Source organism: Raphanus sativus, chromosome 5, assembly GCF_000801105.2.
Source record: "Raphanus sativus cultivar WK10039 chromosome 5, ASM80110v3, whole genome shotgun sequence".
NCBI lineage: Eukaryota > Viridiplantae > Streptophyta > Magnoliopsida > Brassicales > Brassicaceae > Raphanus > Raphanus sativus.
In genome coordinates, this window is record NC_079515.1 from 36,558,019 (window position 1) to 36,577,760 (window position 19,742).

A 19,742-nucleotide genomic window follows, 5' to 3' on the forward strand; every position below is an offset into this window, starting at 1 on the left:
GGCTAGATTTAATATAAGATTCGCTTTTGATTATTTATTCTTCCCTGGATTACTTACTACTTACGCTCCCCGGTGGTCATCAGGGGTTCTCTGCTACTTGTGGGGGCATCTCTCTCTCTGTAAGTCTCTCGGAATCTCATCTTGTAATGATCTGAGTCTTAGGGGTTTGTTTTCATGCTCATTTTTTGGAGGTCATCGTTGCTCGGGAAATGAGCTCCTAGTAATCGGATTCCGTTTTTTTTTCTTTTGTCTTCGTAGTTTAGTTGAGAATAAGAATTGTGATTTCTTCAGTGATGGTTTTGATGCTCATATATATATATGAATTAGATTGGTACTGGTTTTGTTTGGTGGTTCTTACCGTGATTGTGAATCTAATCTTGTTTGTAGGTACTCTCTCTAGCTTTTACCTGTTTCAATGGGGGACTCAGAGCCTTCGAAAAAGAGAGGTGCTTTGAAGGAGCTCTCTCGTGGTCTTGATGATAGTGATGATGACACATGTGCATTTGAGAGTGGTAGTTTCAAGACTGCTAGTGAGGAGGTGTTGGCTACCAGAAGAATCCTCAGAGTTGATGTCGTAACCAACAAACAAGAGGCACATTATGATGGAATAAGATCTGATGCCCCCATCGTAGTTATTGATGGTGGTCAGACTAAATATGACACAATATCAGTAACACTAGTGGAAGAGACTGAAATGGCTAAAGATGACATCAACTCTGTTGATAAGAGTGAAGCAGTTAACGGTGGAGAGAGAGCCAAAGATGAGACCAAAACAACAACAACCCAAGTCCAAGATGCTGCTGGGGAAGAAAAGGCTAAAGATGACAACATCAACTTTGGTAAGGGTGGTGTTGACAAGGATTCTTCAGGTGGTGATCAGACTGAGATACAAGGAAAGGAAGGCACTGATAACAGTGGAGCCTTTTTTCCCCCATTCCACCTGCATTCAAATTGCAAAAACGCTTTCTCAGGGTTTCCCACCAGTACCACAGCTTTCTCTGTTTCTTCCTTCTCCTTCGGTTCCACTGCCTCAGGTTCCGTGTCTCGCACTCAACTGTCATCCTACGGCTTCAGCCTCCCAAGCGATGGAACCTCTTCTATCTTCGGCACCACACAGAGCGCTGAAACAGGAGAAGAGAAGGAAGAAACAGCTTTCACAGCTGATTCAGTAGTATTGTTCGAGTTTCTTCAAGGAGGATGGAAAGAGCGTGGGAAAGGACAAGTCAAGGTAAACGTATCAACAACCACTACTGATAGCAGAAGAAAAGCAAGGCTACTTATGAGATCAAAAGGAAACTACAGGTTGATCTTAAACGCTAGTCTATACCCGGAAATGAAACTGGCAAGCATGGACAAGAAAGTACTCACGTTTGCTTCTGTCAATAGTGTAAGCCAAGCCAAGACTGGCTTATCTACGTTTGCACTCAAGTTCAAGGATCCAGCGATTATGGAAGAGTTCAGAGAAGTTATCGAAGAACATAAAGAGAGTAAACCCATGAGTGTAAAAGCAGCAGCAGCAGCAGCAGCTCCGTTGAAGACACCTGAGAACTCCCCCAGGGCTGAACAAGAAGACGCTTAAAGGAAAAACTTTGGAAACTAGTTCCCTTGTCTTTAGTTGTTTCAATTTCAAATTTATCAGAGAGAAAGAGAGAGAGAGAGAGAGGATCACTTAAAACTCCTTATGGGCTTAGTAATCGTATGAATATTTAATGTGACTCTCCATCTTAACTCAGATCTAATACAAAAGAGCTCATCCCAAGGGTATAATATAAAATGTCTCAGTCACTACTACATTTGTTTATATGATTCGCTCATCTCATATCATTCCTCATAAATACAATTTGGCAAGTTTTTCAACGGTACTCTTTCTCCTTAGGGTTGGGTTGAGAAGAGGAAGTCTCGGTTCTTGAAACAATGTGGTGATGTGGATAACAGACGAATTAAACTCGGAAAAGCAACAACACTAGAGAAAAACTCAAATACACGTATTAGAGTTTTTGTGTGAATTATAACTTATAAACTTTTTAGACCGTATTTCTAAGCCTAAAAACTCAATTCCCTATTTTGATTTAGAAGGATTATCTAAACCAAATAGTACAATGTACTAGACGAAAGTGTTTTTTACTCATACACTAAAGATTAACAGAAGGCACGGTGACTTCGTTTCCATTCCTGTAAAAAGAACTGCTATGTACTTCAGTTTTATGGAAGCAAAAGACCACCGGAGCTTAAGAAGTCAGTGGCGGACCCAGCATGTATTTTAACCTGTGTCATAATATTATTAGAGTTAGAAACTAATTATTTACACAAAAAAAAAGAAGAAGATAAAATCACCTAAAAGATATGAATCTTATGAGGTTTGAACTCAAGTTAAGAGGTGTCAGCCAACAATACTTTAACCAAAGTATCTATTTGGTAAGGTCCGAAACTTCTGTAGTTTAACCTGCAGATTCAAGTGACACCGCTACCGTACACATATAGGTACAGTGTGAATGGAGCGTATCCCATACATCCTCCAATTTTTTGTTTTGTGCCGGCTAGTAGTGCCTAAAAATCCTCTTGTCATATATTTGTCAATCTTACAATAATATCACCATGAAACTCAATGGAAATTGACCCATGACTTAAACAACACCTCATCTTGATTTGAAACGCATTGCTAAGGGCAAGAGACAAATTTTGAGTCATATATAAGAGTGACGTGTTCTGCAACTTGGGTAAGAGTATATATTCTGACCTATTCATTTTCGGAATCTACTAAACTAATCTTGCAGTACTTTCAGCTCATGTGAACGCAGGGAAGAAGTTTCATGTTTATCTTCCGATGCTTCTCGTTGCTTTTCATACCCAATAAAACAAGATTAAAGATGCCATTCAAGTTTTTTTTTTCCTTTTTCATTTTAACGAGTCAACTGAGTTTCTCAAAAAAAAAAACACGAGTCAACTTAAACGAAATCATGTCATGTCCTACGGATGACATCGAAATAATTCTAGCCTTCTAGGTTAAGATAAATATAACGTCACAATTGGGGTGATAGAAGACGGTTTTATTTTTTATATATTTAAAATATCTAATATGAAATCAAATTAGCCAGTTGGTCGTATTATAATATTTTATAGGAAGAAAAAAATCTGGTTTTATATATTGTTCTCAATTTTCTGATTAATCGGCAAATTTTTATATACTATATAAGATTATTTGAACTTTAAAATCTGGTTTTATATATTGTTTCTTTCGTATATAATCTATATTCTTGATTAACTATATATTAGATAAACAATTAATACTAGAAAACTTAAAATAGAAATGAACAAGGAGATTCTTTTCATGTATATAATAGCCATGTTTTTTAATGGTTGCTGCGACCAGCGCTTGCATGAACATAAAAACACCATGACAGAAACAAACTGAATGGATTTTGAAAATGAAATCAGTCGCCAACAAATTTCCGGAGACACAAAAAGCGGAGGCCGATACCGCTTCTTTTATCGTGTCGTGTCGTGGCCAACAAATTTTATCATATCCGTGTTTCAAATATTATAATAACGATTTTAATTGGGAAATTGATATAATTTTATAAATGTGAAATGTGATATTAGGCACGTTCGTTCCATAGGCGCCACGACCAGCTAGTACAACCGAAAACTACATTTTCAAGTTTTTTTTTTTTTTTTTTGGTAAAAATGTTAAAATTTATTACCATTTTGATTTTTAACAGAACTACATAGAAACATAGAGCAGAAGATGCAAAAATTAAATCTAGACACCTACTCAGTCTAAGCTACACAAGGAGAACAACTACAAGCATAACAACAAAACCATAGGACACAGCAGCTCAGTACAAACACTTGCCACAAAATTGGAACCACGAGACCTGAACCCGGTAGAATTGGCAGTACCCGATGATCAGACCTAAGAGAATGGCTCCTCAAGAACAGCTCTATGTTTGTATCGGCATCGGCCTCCGCTTTTTGTTGTACTAAACGAAGTGCTTTTTTACTGATACACTTGAGATTTAAATTATTGTTGAGACTAACCGAAGGCATGGTGATTTCGTTTCCACTTCTATAAAAAAATTGCTATATTCTTCGGTATTATGGAGGCAAAAGACCACAAGGAGCTTCATTATGTTTATGTGAGTGTATCCCCCATACATCCTCCACATTATGTTCTTTTTTTTGCTGGCTATAGCCTAAAGACCTTATCGTCTTCTGATATAATTGAATCTCAATGAAAATTGACTCATGACTTAAACAATGCCTCATCTTGAGTTGAAATGCGTTATTAAGGGAAAATACAGTTTTCGAGTCATATAAGTATCTGTAACTTGAGCAAGAATATACATTCTGACCTATTCAATTCTGGAATATAAGTTATAACTAATCTTGCATCACTTTCGTCTCATGTGAATTCAGGGAAGAAATTTTATGTTCATATTTGGATATTTAGCGTTAGTAATGCATACCTAAACTCGAGTCCTACGTAGTACGTACTGACCGATATAGTGTTAAAAGATATTGGTATATTACAGTCCAACTAATAATGAACATGGATATCCTAGTAATTATTTTTTTCTAATATTTTGTAAGAAAATACACAAATAAAAAAAGTACTAGTATCGGGTAGAATCTTGTTTCAGTTAGAACTTTAAATTAAATTTCATAACTAGAATATTACCGCCGTTAAAACGCGGACTACTTTTTGTATATTTCATTTATAAAATTGATTAACTAATGCCAACAAAAAATCTAACAAATTTATTGTGTTATATTAATTTATTTATTTGAGTATTTTTATACTTGCATCTCTTTGCCAACGGGAAACAATACCATATGAATCTCTCCTTTTTTTCTCTAACTTCTTTTGCTAAACAGAGAAATTGTGAACCAAAGCAGCTGGAATAAGAACAAAGATTTTAATAATTGAGTTCTACCTAAAATAATTAATAGAATAGTTTCAATACGTGTTTTGAGGTTTCTTTCTTGTAAATAGATATCAAGTAACTAAAAAAAGATCTTATCAAGATTGTCATATATTATAGCGGTATTTATATTTCAATAGCAGTCATTTAAAGATCTTGTTTAAGATTTAGCTCCAGTTACATGTTACAAATGCATTCATTTATTTATAATGCTTTATATTGTTACATGTTTTTGTTAGACCATTTAAAATGCAAATAACAACTTTTATCGGTAGATAAAAATAGAACTCTAAATTAATATAGTAGATAATACACAGCTAAATATAATGCTATTATATTAATACCTTACCTTTTTGTATGTGCTAATACATCATCTATATTTTATTTTTTAATTCACCATCGTCTATTTATTATATGATATTCATATAATATAAGATTTTCAAACTATATTCACAAACTTTATGACATAAATTCATCTTACATCTCTCTAACACAATATTTTTTTCTTGGAATCACAAATGGTAAATTATGTGACTTGTTTTAGTCTTATGTTTTGTGGTAGACAATGCAAGAAAGTTTCAGTTAATGCATTCTTCTAAAAAATCATCCTTCCTTTTTTATTGGCTCTAGTTAAAAATGTAATAATTCATTGTTCTTTTTCTTAACCAAAAATTGTCTAGCTTAACGAGCATAAAGTGTCAATGTGATATAAGTATGAACTGGAAAATTATATCATAAAGATGCCATTCAGTGTATTATTCTCCTTTTTCATTCTACCAACGAGTCATCTCAGTTTCACGGAAAAAACGAGTCAACTCAAAAGAAATAAACCATTTCCTACAGATGACAACGAAATAATATTCTAGTCTTCTAGGTTAAGAAAAATATAGGGTATGACTGTATGTTAGAGTTAGTGTAAACAAAAGTGGCCAATTTACTCTACTTTCATCCAATCAAGTGGAACATGATTCCATCTCATTTACTCTAAAAAAGTGACAAAAAACAGTAAAAATGGACTAAATCTTACCACAACTATTTATGAGATGAAAAAGTTTTCTCCAACTCTATTATTTTTTATCCCTCTCATTTTCACCATAGTTTTCCACAATTTTACTCTAATTGATAACCAGTCACACTCATAACTCTCATAATGTCATTTCAACTAGTGTTAGAATAGTACCCCGCCACGACCCGGGTTCCATGTGGTTGGCTCCTTCGCATTATTCTGATTATCAGATGAAATAGAAATAGCCATCATCCTGAGCTATATTTTTTACCAAAAGTATGCAATGTCACAATTTGAAATAGAACAAGTTCTTAAATCTTACATATATCTATTATAATTACCAATTTGATCGTATTAATTATAGTTTTCTAGGGAGAAAAAATCAGGTTTCAGATATTGTTCTCAGTTTTCTGATTAATCATCAAATTTTAATGTACCATGAGTATTTAAAATTTATGATCATCATAGTCCATAATTTTAACCTCATCATAACCATAACTCATAACTTTTATAATATGTTGATCTTCCAAATATAACAATTTTGACACAGAGAAGTAGTAACGGTGTTTGCCAAATACTGTAGCCGATACCCTTGTAGTAAGAAGCCTTCTTTGGAACATTTTTGAAAGCAACCCATATATATTATATTTGATTCCAGAGGTGTTTCATATGAATGTGGCCATCTATCCTTGATAAACCCTAGGGACACAATCAAATCAGAAACTTATTTAGGAAATATCTCTTATTTAGATGAATGAATCAAATCATAATATATCAAAACACGCGAGTCTTACTTGAGATGAGACTAAATACATATACAATGTCATTTTCTTTTGCGGACGTAAGTTTCAGTTTACATACCGAAGCCATATGAGATCTTCGAAGATCAAAATCTTCTTTGAATTCTGTGTACTTGGACGATTACTTAGAATAGTCCTTCCCTTAGCAAAAAAAGCAACGTAGTTGTCAAAATAATATGGTTTCGCTATTTTAGTATGAATATATAAAACAAAATAGACGGAAAATCGAACTTATTTACATGTAAAACAAACTCGATAGGTTGTTGAAAATGGGAAACAATGGGAAGAAAGGGATATGACACTATTTGTTTGCATTTGTAACCCTACCTCTATTACATCGTGTAGGGTAGAAGTATATATTCAATAGAAAAATACATTATCTTTTTCCACCACATATCAACAAAACTAAAAGCCAGTTGGGTTTTCAATTTGTATATTTTAATCAGTCTATATTTATTCGATCAGCCGACATAACTGTCTTATACGTATAATTTTATAGCTTATTTTTTACATAAAAATATTCACAAAGAAAAGAATGCAGGGATGGAAATGCTAGTAATATGCACAAGAAATTACTGCAAGCTCACTACTAACATCTAAAGAAGAGTTCTAAAAATTATTGCATGATATTTTCATGTTTTAAAATACTCATTTAATATCATTATTCTTTTATTTTATTAACTCTGAAAACTCTTCTTAATATTAAGAAGGTATTTTCTCTTACAATAAAGGCATACGTTAGAAGTTGCAAGATATTTAGATAATTAAACATTTCTGTCACAGGTGTTTTTTTAAAATATACTTCCTCCGTTTCTAAAAAATGTCGTTTTAAAATTTTATTTTTGTTTAATAAAGAGCGTCATGGAATTCAATACAATTGTTTTGACATATTGTCAATTCTAACCTCAGATTAAACTGACCAAATAATACTAGTATAATACGAAATTCTAAAAGCCATATGAATTTTATTCATTACTAAATGATTCGCAAACCTCGTTAACATAACATTTACCTTTTAGTTTCCATCGGTAAAGTATTCAAATCAAATAATAAATTTCTTCATTTGTTGTGGGTGAAAAGTTCAAGTCAAAAGCCATAGATAGGTGAAGAATTTAGGAAGTCTCGTAATGCAATATATTTACATCCAAATTTTTAAAATTTTGTTAGTTTGCCTCCACTACAAAATTTGACTCCATTTTTCCTATTTCATCAACTAACCTAAAAAGTGATTTTTTTTGAGTCGCTAAATCAATGTTACTCATTTAAGTGCTTTGATTTTCAAAATACATTCAATTATTTCAAGACTATTGACCAAACTAAATACAATGGCAAGTTTTAACGATAAATAGTTAAATAATTACAATAAATAAAATAGTAAATAATTGAAATAATTAAGGGTATAAGTGAATTTTAATCAATTTTCTTAATTAGTGTGTCAAAAGGCAAAATGACACTCTTTGAGAAACATATGGACTATAGTAAAGAGATGAACCATTTTGTTCCTAGAGAAGAAAGATGTCACCGAATTAATTAGAGAAGGTAGCTGTTATATATAGTAACCAAAAAGGAAGGACCAAAGAAGTATTACAAGCCACTAGACTATACTCTTAACTAGATTTTGACCCGCGCTTCGAAAGCGCGGATATTATTTTTTACTTTTATGAAATATATTATTTGTTTGTAATTATTGAACATATTTATTTTAGTAAAACTTTCTTTATAATAAATTTGACACACATAGTGTCTCTGTAAACTATGTGTTTCTCTGACTTTGTTTTATTCTCTCTCCAATCAACATATCGAAGCGCGGATATTATTTTTTACTTTTATGAAATATATTATTTTTTTGTAATTATTGAATGTATTTATCTTAGTAAAAATTTCTTTATAATAAATTTGACATATAGAATGTCTCTGGTAAACTATGTATTTCTCTGGTTTTATTTTATTCCCTCTCCAAAAACATATTTATTTGACTTGTTGTTAAAATAAATGATTTTAGAACGTAACTGTTTACTTTGATATTTTGTTTAAGCAATGTGACATATTTCTGTATTAATTGTGTTCAATTAAATATTTATATTGTAATTTAAATTTGTATACAAATCAACATATTTGTGTAGTTTGTTATTAAAAAAATGATTTGAATCCAAATATAAGTACTCTTATAGTGATTTTTTCAGTTCATATAATTTTTTAAAATATATTTATTTCAACTGAACCAATTAATATTTTGTTAAATTGGCCCGTGAAATATATTTTTATACATCGATATTCAAAAGATCTGGTAACTAACGATACTCAAAAGATCTGGACCGAATCAGGTTATATGGTTATTTTTGTTACAAATATCCGAACCCGTTTTAGATACATTGGTTATTTAGATATTTTTAGGTTCCTATACATCAGAACCGAATTCATCCAGATCTAGAATGATCCAACTCAAAATCCACACATAAGTTTATAATATTCAAGCGGGACTTGGTTACCAAAAAAAAAGGATACCCGAAAAGAACAACATGTACCTAAATAGACAGATAATGTTCATGTCTAAATGATTATATAAATTAATAAAAACTGTTTTATGTGTTTTGCTAAATTAAGTGAAATAGAAAGAGTTTTTTTTTTATCAAGTAAAATAATTATATGGAGTGGAAAATTAAGTGACAATAAATGTAGGACATTTTAAGTATTTTGATTTAAGTTATTATTTTATTCACAAAACATATTTTTGAACTATGTTTTGGGTACGTAATTTTCCACCGATTGTAACTAAAATAAAAATATTTTAGTAAAATAAAATAAACCAAATGTTTAATCATATGTAAAACCTAATTATTTAGTATTTTTGATTTTATAATTGGCACAAAGTTAATATTGATCAACTAATAAATAAAAATATGCACTATTATTATTATGGTAATATAATTAATGATGTAATTTATTATTAAGGTAAAAAAATTAATTAAATTGTTAAACTAAGTGAAATATGGAAACACAATTAATAGATACTACTATTCAAGTTTCCAAACATTCCATTTTTTATAGCTATAACCAAACACACCAAATTTTTTTATTAATCTTATCCAAGTATCCAAATGCACCGAATTTGTACTTCACCTTTAATAAGATAGATGAACAAGCTATCTCAGCTTTCTGTCAATAAAAACATAAATATTTTACTTATATTTTGTAAAAAATATCAGGAAAATAATATATATAATAATCTTATGCAACTAGTGATGTACTGATGCTTACATCATTATATTAAAAAAAAACGTGTCGAGTTTAGTCAAGATCATGGAGTCTATTTAAAGAAAGCACATCAATTCTGCTTAAAACTTCTAACAAGTTGAATCTGAAGGATCAAGGCATTGTCTTCAGTTTAATCTTTGTAATGACAACATCTGCGATGGGAAGGAACTGTGTGGTTTTGGGTTTAGCAGTGTGTCTTGTTCTGTCAAGCTTGCAAAGGGTTTCTTGTCAGGTAAAGAACACACAAACAAAGAAGGAACAAGATACTAAAGATCATCAAGCTAATTAACTTGCATGTTTTTTATTTTCCTTTCAGGCTGAAGGAATCAGCGATTTTTTAACATTCGAAAATCAAGAATTTCAATGTAAAAAATATTTTGGCAGATTAACTTAATATTTTGTATTATTAGTATTGATTGATCCTAAATAGCCTTATTGATTTTGGATCTTTTATGGTTGTAGCTGATATCAATATCTCCGAAGAGCTAGAGCGTCAATGTAATTGATCAGATCTTTAACTATATCTTCTTTCTTATCACTTGTGTTGGCTTCTCTTTCTCTAAGATCATTATAATATGTTCTCAGCGATAACTAAAGAGAGTGAAAACGAGAGCAGTTGGGAGCAGAGCACTACAATATCTTCTTCTCTTTCGGAAGAAACCAAGGTGAACCCTAAAAGATTATTAGTTTTGATCTTGATTACTGGCCTTATATTGTAAGAAAAGAGTGTTGTATAAATTTTCTTGCCTAATATCTTCTTGTTTATGTGCATTTTGGATCTATAGACTGAAGCTGTTAGTGGTCAAAGTTCCAGTATGATGGACGAAATAAACCGAGAAATTGAAGGTATATATATAGTGATCAAAGATCGTTTTTTTTTTTTGACCAAAAAAATATATAGTGATCAAAGATGTTGATTGTAATTGTGTTAGAACTATCTATTCATTGAAGATGAGATGGTTTTTGTTTGTCTTTTTTATATGGTAGCCCATCTTGGTGATCTGAATAAACAATCTGGATCTGATCATGTCACAACAATTGGTGTATCTATGGATGCTTTTGAAAATGGTAAAAAATAAACACAAAGCTTCCTCATCTAACTTTTCTCCTATGCATAGCTGTTTTGGTGATTACTTTCGTGTGTTTGATTCAGATGCTGAGAGACGGAAAGAACTGGAAGAGATTGAACGACAAATCAAAGGTGTGTATGCATGTTCATAGAATACGTTGAACCACACCTGGTTCAACAAGTGATATTGTTCGATAAATGTTCGTTTAAAACCTAGAGAGTTTTGTTTATTTGTATTTATTTACCGTCCAATCCTAGCTGCGGCTGCAACAAAAATTGTTGTAGAAGAAGGAACGACAAAAACAAAGACTAGTGTGGAAACACATGAGACCAAATTTGAAGGTACACGTTGATACAATTTATCATTTTGTTATGAAAAAAAAATATTATCATTTTGTTATGATTTAATCTTATCACCCAATCTTATATTGTACTATAACTTTATTATCTAGATAGTTAAAGTTTAAGAATATGATAATGCAGGTTCTGAAAGTGAGACATTTCAAACACAATATGGAAGGATGGGTGAAAAAGAACATTGTAAGAAATACTTTGTACAAAATGTCAGCGTCATATCACTCTTACAAGACACTTCTATGATCAGGAACTTATCTTATAATAATATGTTTGACTTGTCGCAGATGAAATGCTGCCGACCAGAAATTCGATACCGATCAAAGGTGTGCAATATTCATTTCTTAAGACCGTCGTTAAATTTGAAATGTTGTATGTCTTATTGTGGAAGTTCCTGTCCTGCCACTTCAGGACATTTTGAAAATTAATTTTAATCAAACTTTTGACAATTTGGGGATCATACAACATATGTACAACACTTCTTAAAATCTGGAGGTCAAGATGACTTTAGTTAGAAACCCATAATTTTTTTTTCAGGTGCATCAGCGGAAAGTCGTAAACGACAGCAGTCTAACAGTTACAACGGTGGCTCAAGGATTTTTGGATCTCTAGGAATTTCACAATCGTCAGGTTTATCTCCGAATAATCTATACAACACAATGTTGTGCACATTAACATGAAAAGAACCGAACGTCTAGTGCGAATTGCATCCTTTATTTGGCCACCGAGAATATTGACATAGCAAGATTTGTATGGATTGTGGCTTTTTGTCAAAATAACATCAATAGAAACTCAACGGAGATTGTGTGTGTGTGTGTGTGTGTGTGTGCGCGTGTGGCAGGTGCGTGGCGATGTTTCAACCACGACCAAAATGGAGATAACGAAGAGGAGGAAGCTTCCATCATTATACCAAAGTACAATATAGAGACAGTCATCAAGGAAGAATCTATTTCAAAGGTCTCTTTTTTAAGACTTGGAACATTTTCATGACATTTAAAAAACAATAAAGTTTTTTATCATCTCCTCCATCAATGGACTGACTTTGATATATGTAGGGCTCCGAGTCAAAGACCTACAGTCTCGGACAAGAGGTTGAAGATATGCTTGACACGTATAGAAGAAAAGGCTTGTCTGGAGGTGTCACCACAGAAACATCTTCAAAGGAAAAGACAGATATAGTAGAGAAGCTAAAAGCGACTCTAAAAGGTTATCGCAATATTAAAATACATGAGCTGGTCACTCGTTCTGATTTCGAGGAGATACTGACGATGGCTGCGCGTTATGAGGAGCTGAGCTCAACTTCTGAGAGCTACATCTCGAGGCTCTCCATGTACAGAAGCATGATAAAAGAAGGTATCAAGGCCTCTCAGCGAGTCAAACTTGCGCAGCAGCGTGCTAGGTTGCTCAAAGACATGGCCATGGAGAAGCAGAAGAAAGTGGACGCTGAGTTTGCGTTGGTCAAGTCTTTGGCTCAGAGAGGAGACGCTTTGTACGTCAAAATATATGCGATCAAGAAGTTGGTGATGAAGCTTGAGGCCGAGAAGGAAGAGGTTGATATGAATTTTCAGAAGATCATTGGGAACCTCTCACGTGTTCTAGAGGAAGCGTCTCAGGCCTATGAGGAGTACCATGTGGTTGTGCGTAAGTGGAAGGAGGAGAAAGCAGCTGAGGAGTTCTCTCGTGAGGCCATTGAGAGCGCAGAGGTTGTTTGGGTTCAGTTTCTCAGCTCTCTCTAGAGTCTAGAGACATCTCTCTTAGTCTCTCTTCTTATCTTGTTTCTACGTTTTATCCTTCCATGTGAGAGCCTTAGGCAATTTTGTCTTTGCTTTATTAATAATGTGTGAGTCACGTGGTATACGCGGAACTTTGTTTTGAAAGATTTTATATATTTGATCTATGTTTTTGTTGTTCAATCTATGTAGTTTACATGTAATGTTACATTTTGTGTGTGTTTAAGTTCTTTATCATTAATGAAGCTAGCTGTTTAAGTAACAGTTTGGTTTAGCTGGTCACATACTTTAGCTAGTGCATGTCATGCATACCTTCCGGAGGCAACGTTTGAAACAACAACTTAGCCGAGACATTAATCACACTAAAATAGAGATTGGTCGACCATCTTCTTGTTAATGAAAATTTAAAAGCCACTCACTCAAATATTGTGGAGAAGATGAGTGAAGATCACCCGGATTGTCCACTTTGTATATACAACCATATTCTACTACGTGGGTGGACTCTGCACCGCCAAGATCTCAATATCCAACGAATATAATAATTGCCACGTGTAGCCAACCTTATCGTTGGACCAACGACCTATAACTACCCACGTGTCATCTATCTAATTGTTATCCTCCCGATCCAACGGACCCAAACCACACTCTCTCTCTCTCTCTTTTCTCCCTCTCTCTCTCGCCGCGACCTCCGAGTTACCGTTCGCCGTTTCCGATGGCAGACTCCGACAACGATTCCGGCGGTCACAAGGACGGAGGCAGCGCGTCGTCGCGTGAGCAGGATAGATTCCTCCCGATCGCGAACGTGAGTCGGATCATGAAGAAAGCGTTGCCGGCGAACGCGAAAATCTCAAAGGACGCGAAGGAGACGGTACAGGAGTGCGTATCGGAGTTCATAAGCTTCGTCACCGGAGAGGCTTCCGACAAGTGCCAGAGAGAGAAGAGGAAGACGATCAACGGCGACGATCTGCTCTGGGCGATGACGACGCTAGGGTTCGAGGATTACGTGGAGCCGTTGAAGATTTACCTTCAGAAGTACAGGGAGGTGGAAGGGGAGAGGACGACGACCACGACCACGGGGAGACAGGGCGATAAGGAAGGCGGCGGCGGAGGAAATGGGAGCTCCAGCGGCGGCGGCGGAGTTGGAGGAGGAGGAGGATACAGTGCGACGGCGGGAGGAGGGATGTACGGTGGGATAGTGACGATGGGGCATCATCATCAGGGACACGTGTACGGTGGAGGGATGCATCACGCACAGCAAAGCGGGTCCGCACGTGCTGATTAGTTAAAAAGCTCTGACTCCGTTAACTCGAACGTGGTGTGGTTAATCAAGCTTTTGACTCCGTTGACTCGAAATGGCTCTCTAAAGCTTAGATTCACTATATGCAATGTAAATAAATGTCTTATATTTCTCCTTGCTCTGCTTCTTATGTATAAGAGCTTGTGTTGTTGTTCATCACACTGTGTTGGTTTGATTCTTCTATTTTCTTTGATCAGAGCCATTCATGGTGCAAAAAGTGTAACTTTTAGGTAGATTAGATAGCAATGATACGGAGAACTGAGACTGTAGAATGTAGTCCAATGTCTTGAAATCTTATTTTTTTTGAAATATTATGGTGCAAGTACTGAGACTGGGAATCAAGAAGGAAGTGTTATCAGGTTTAATCCTTATCACATCATTGTGAAAAGAGTGTGGTAGAGTGTAAAAGTCTCAGTATCATACATAAATATAAGTATCAATCTTTCAAGCAAGACCAAAAGTAATAACACAACTCTGCCTTTACATACCAAATACCACACCTTACAAACACCAAATCAATCAAATCAATATCACAAATATGAACAGAACATGGTAAAAAAAAACAATCTGCGAGAACAAACTCTGTACCTAAAGGATCCCTATTCTTCTTCTTGTTGCTGATGATGATCATCCTTCTCTTCTGAGATCACATCTACACCCTCCTGATCCTCTCTATGGTTTTCTTCACCGCTACACGGTTTCTTAAACAGAGGATTGGCTTCAAGTTCAGACATTTTCTCCTTTGATTCATTCATCAACATCTCCACCACCTGAGACATTGTTGGTCTCATCTCCGGCTCTCTCTGAGCACACAAAAGACCCACCAACACCACTTTCTTCAACCTTTCTCCCACCTCCTCCTCTTTCACCCTCTCATCCACTATCTCACCAAACTTTCCCTCGTAAACAAGTGGTAACACCCACTCCGATATACCCCTCTTTGTTGTTGCGTTTAGCCTCTCCACTGGTCTCTTCCCACTAACCAGTTCCAGCAATAAGATACCAAAACTAAACACATCCCCTGCTTCTGATGCAACACACTCTGGTGAGAGATACCCATTGTTATTATCATTCTTGGCCTCATCATCTGGCATCAGTTTACCATATCCAAAATCCGTAACCCGAGCTTCATACTCAGAGTTTAGCAACACATTGCTAGCTCTCACATCACCGTGGACTACACGCGGTGTTGCGTGATGGTGTAGGTACCTAAAACAAACATTGTCAGAAAACTAAAGACACTAAAAAATGGTTTTAGATTAGTGAGATGACACTCACGCAATGGCTTGAGCAGCACTTATGGCAATCTTCAACCGCTTAGTACAATCTAGAATGCACTCAGCTGAATGCTGACCATGAAGATGCGAAACCAAGCTCAGATTCGGCATGTACTCATACACGAGAAGACGCTCTTGTCCTTCGTCACAGTAGCCACGCACACTCAACAAGTTCTTGTGACGGATACGCGAAAGAATGTCGACCTCGAGAGCGAAGTTTATATCTTCTCTGTTGCTCCATGACTTTAATCTCTTGACTGCAATCTACAACGAGATCATGTCTTTTTTTGTTAAAGCTGACAAAGGAGGCTGTGCATTAACTGTTAAGGGTTTAAAAAGAGTTGAGAATTACTTGCGAACCATCTGAGAGCTGACCCCAATAGACACTGCTGAAACGTCCTTCGCCGAGTTTGTTGTCGTAGTTGAAACTGTTTGTGGCTGCATGAAGTTCTTTCAGTGAGAAGACCTTACGAGGTGGCTCTGTCTTGGCTTCCTTTTCCCTGTGTGACATCAAACCAAACTTGACCTCAAAAGGAAAACACTATTTTTATATCATTCATTGACAAATCAAGAATTAAGAAGTGTAAATTGCGAAACAGTTGAATCAAAATCACAAAAAATAAAATGAAACTATTCGAACTTTACAACAAAACCATTAGAGACCGAAGTAAAGGCAAGCATAATTGATATAAAAAATCTTTAAAACCCTATAATCAGGAAGGAACACCAAAGCTGATTGAACCAACAAAATAAAATAAAAAACAGAAAATATATAATATATTCAAAAAACGAAAAAGGAGAATGAACAATCATAGAATCAATGAATCAAAGACGTACGTACCCATCGGATCCTTTTCCACAACAGCTGCTAAAAAGTTTCATCTTCAGAACAAATCCAAACCAAATTAGAAAAATGAAATTGAGCTGACTCTGATGCTAGATTCTTTCCTCGTTATTGCAGAACAGAGAGCAAAGTACAGGTCTTCTAGAGTTTAGCTCTGAGATTTCGTCTTTGACTCTCCCTAGAGAGAGAGAGAGAGAGAGAAAAATACTATTTATTTTTAATTATTTTTTTTGTCTGTCCGCTTTACTTTTTATTTAAAATATATACACCAAATATTCAAAAAAATAAAATAAAACCTTTACCAAAAGAAGAAATCAAAAATTTGAACGTTAGCAGCGGTTGTCTTTTTTCTTTTTTGCTGTATATTTTAAACTCTATGTTGTTGTCGGAATGGTATCTTTAGATTTTGAATTGTTGTTGTTGAGGGCCGGCTGATGAGTCACGACAACTCATCAGAACCTTTCTATTCAATGTTTTGTTTTCTTCAAACAAATAAAAGGGACAGAAGATGATTCTCCAATCTTCTTTTATATATTAAAAAAAAATCGTAACTGAATTAGCTGTAGTTATAAAGTTTTTTTTGAACTATAACAACATTATATGTTGATTAAATCGCTAAATATGAGAGTGGTCAGAAAGGAATGTTTGCTCTCATCATGAGATTCTACTTGAGGTGATGCTTCACTAACATGGGCTTACGGAATCATGTCCTAATTAATTGCTACAATATGTTACAAAAATGGAATAAGACTTTAATCTTTAATTGAGCTGGTACATGTCCATTAAGGTGCACTTAAAAGCCCATAAGTGATGTAGGATTACTATTGCAGAAAATTTGTTCTAAGTGAATCCTTACTATAGAAGCATATTGTGGGTTAGTTTCCAGTCCATCAAACTCTTTTGAAGGTCACCGGATTAAATTTTGACATTATTAAATTTGGCTTATAGATTGAGCACTGGTAACATCAATACACATCCAAACTATGTAAATCATCAGCTTTACATCATGCTGTAAAGAACACCAACAGGCAGTCCCATCAAATAATCTGACCAATACCCTCAGTCATGTGCTTCACATCCTTTTCCAACAAAACGATCAGCTCCATCTAGTACCATTTTTCATATATGTGGTTTCACTTCCTTGTACGTGATATAAAAAATATTAAAGTGTGGGTGGGTATCACTAACTTTTTATACAAACTTCAATGTGCTGAAAAAGTTATATGCTCCTCCAGACAAAGGCGCAGAAGTAAAGTCAAGCTTAGGTGCTTTCGTAAGCCTTTTTTATAGTGGCGTGAAGTAGCATAACATCCTCTGTCGTAGAAGCAGAGCGAGTGACATTATTGCCAATGGCCCGGTTCTGAGTTCAGCCACATGCTGATAAAATCATGGCTACAGACGGTCTTCTGTAACATACGTATGTGTACATAGGAGGCTTGTGCTTGGAGTGAGTACGCGTATTCTCAGAGCATCCACATTGATGAATTTCTATGAATCTCCCCTTTTTGCATTATTTTAATATTTTTTTTTTGTTTTTTGTTTCTTCTAAAAAAATTAATTGGTCAGACCAATTGCGGGCCGCCACATGGCATGGAATCCGAGCTACAGTGCATGAACTGGTTCACTATCATGAAATTGGAAGGAGCAAGTTCATAAGTTTAGTGGGATCCACGATTATAATAATATCTTTTTTATTTGGGAATGTGTGTGAACCCATTAAGTGATTCTTCAATGGGAATGCTCTCATAATCTTTAACCAGGAGTGTTCTTGAGCATATCGACATGAAACTTGGCCCCCACTTTTTTAACCCAATTTTTTTTTTTTTCATAACCAAATTTTGGTGTGTTTATCTAAAAGAAAATAATATCAAAACTGAAACCAGAAAAACTTAATAATAAAAAATCATAATACATAGATAAATTTCACTTTTATAGATTTTTTTTATTTATTTCTTCCTTCCTATCTCTTTCCTGACTCATTTTTTTTAATGTTTTCTGATTTATCATTTTTTCTCTGTATTATATAACTTTATAAGTAATTGGGCTCCCCATTTTGTTTGTTTGTTTAGGGTCTTAATATTTGAGGACGGCCCCTGTCTCTAATTAGTCCCAGCTTGATCCACGTCTTCACGGCTCTCAGTATTTTTGCTATAAGGCCGAGTTCATCAAGTTAAAAGTAAGTTCTTGTTTATTCAAATTTGTTACGCCATGTGCTATCCCGTAAGAGTTAAGACTGGTTGTAGCCTGTAGGTCTGTGACGAGTTGTTGCCTTCTTGGGGATAGATTGAACATCATCAAGAATATAACACTGTTTTGTTGATATACTATTACAAAAAATAGAAAAATACAATTTTCTATATTCGTTTATTTGCTACACATAATTTATAGTTCCCAAAATTTAAATAGTCTAAAAGCTTCAATAATTTCATTCTTCTCAATTTTAGATTTTCATTCCATATTATCCTTTTCGTTTTTACATTTCGTTAAATATTATTGACATTGCAAAGAATAATTTCTTTATAAAATTGTCAACTGTTTGTAGGAGTATATTATATATGAGGGCTAGATGATGTCATAAATATAAATCATTTTAAATGTAAATCATGGCATTAAGTTCTAAACAGGAAAAGAGATAAGCCAATGAGTTATTCTTGGGTTCACTTCATAGGGTGAACTTCTAGGTTCACCAACCAATAGGATTTTGTTATTTCATATTTGACATCATTTAAAAAATGAAATAAAATATTATCAAATTATATTACGTTTTTAAAAATAAAAAATAAAGTAAAAATAAATAAAATAAAGTAAAAATAAATAAAATAATACTAAAAATGCAAAAACAAATATTTTTTTCAAAAAATAAATTAATACCACAAAAAAACACTAATCTCTAAATGTTAAACCCTAAATCTTTTAGTAAACCTTTGGATAAATTATAAAACTTTGATTTAAAAAAAATATTTATAATACAATCAAAAAACTATACCCTAAATCCTAAACCTAAACCCTAAACCCTTGGGTAAACCCTAAACCCTTGGGTAAATCTGAAATTCTTGGATAAATCTTAAAATTTAAGATTTATCCAAAAGTCTAAGATTGAAAATATTTTTTTTAGATTAAAAAGTTTTTTTTTGTGATTAGTATAATTTTTATTTAATTTTTATTTTAAAAATATAATATAATTCGAT

The 19,742-nt window shown here is 34.0% G+C and overlaps 4 protein-coding genes across 4 annotated transcripts; 3 read left to right on the plus strand and 1 right to left on the minus strand.

The window, feature by feature from the left end:
* The first annotated feature begins 393 nt into the window (after positions 1-393).
* LOC130512478 (nuclear pore complex protein NUP50B-like) lies at positions 394-2,260 on the plus strand. The gene has a single exon (XM_057010526.1). It carries the CDS (start codon positions 416-418, stop codon positions 1,577-1,579), a length of 1,164 nt encoding a protein of 387 aa, XP_056866506.1. The 5' UTR covers positions 394-415; the 3' UTR covers positions 1,580-2,260.
* Positions 2,261-9,981: 7,721 nt separating this feature from the next.
* LOC108859726 (NAI2-like protein) lies at positions 9,982-13,290 on the plus strand. Its single transcript, XM_018633634.2, has 13 exons — positions 9,982-10,215; positions 10,300-10,348; positions 10,446-10,481; positions 10,569-10,648; positions 10,769-10,829; positions 10,971-11,051; positions 11,137-11,184; positions 11,311-11,394; positions 11,536-11,592; positions 11,694-11,732; positions 11,944-12,036; positions 12,248-12,363; positions 12,462-13,290. The coding sequence occupies exons 1-13, from the start codon at positions 10,126-10,128 to the stop codon at positions 13,140-13,142; spliced, it is 1,515 nt and encodes a 504-aa protein (XP_018489136.2). The 5' UTR covers positions 9,982-10,125; the 3' UTR covers positions 13,143-13,290.
* A 459-nt stretch (positions 13,291-13,749) lies between these two features.
* Positions 13,750-14,635, plus strand: LOC108805224 (nuclear transcription factor Y subunit B-3). Its single transcript, XM_018577208.2, has one exon. The coding sequence runs from the start codon at positions 13,849-13,851 to the stop codon at positions 14,416-14,418; it is 570 nt and encodes a 189-aa protein (XP_018432710.1). The 5' UTR covers positions 13,750-13,848; the 3' UTR covers positions 14,419-14,635.
* Positions 14,636-14,834: 199 nt separating this feature from the next.
* Positions 14,835-16,777, minus strand: LOC108805223 (PTI1-like tyrosine-protein kinase At3g15890). The gene is made up of 4 exons (XM_018577207.2): positions 16,552-16,777; positions 16,063-16,210; positions 15,712-15,974; positions 14,835-15,642 (listed from the first exon to the last, which is right to left on the minus strand). The coding sequence occupies exons 1-4, from the start codon at positions 16,590-16,592 to the stop codon at positions 15,033-15,035; spliced, it is 1,062 nt and encodes a 353-aa protein (XP_018432709.1). The 5' UTR covers positions 16,593-16,777; the 3' UTR covers positions 14,835-15,032.
* Positions 16,778-19,742: the final 2,965 nt, after the last annotated feature.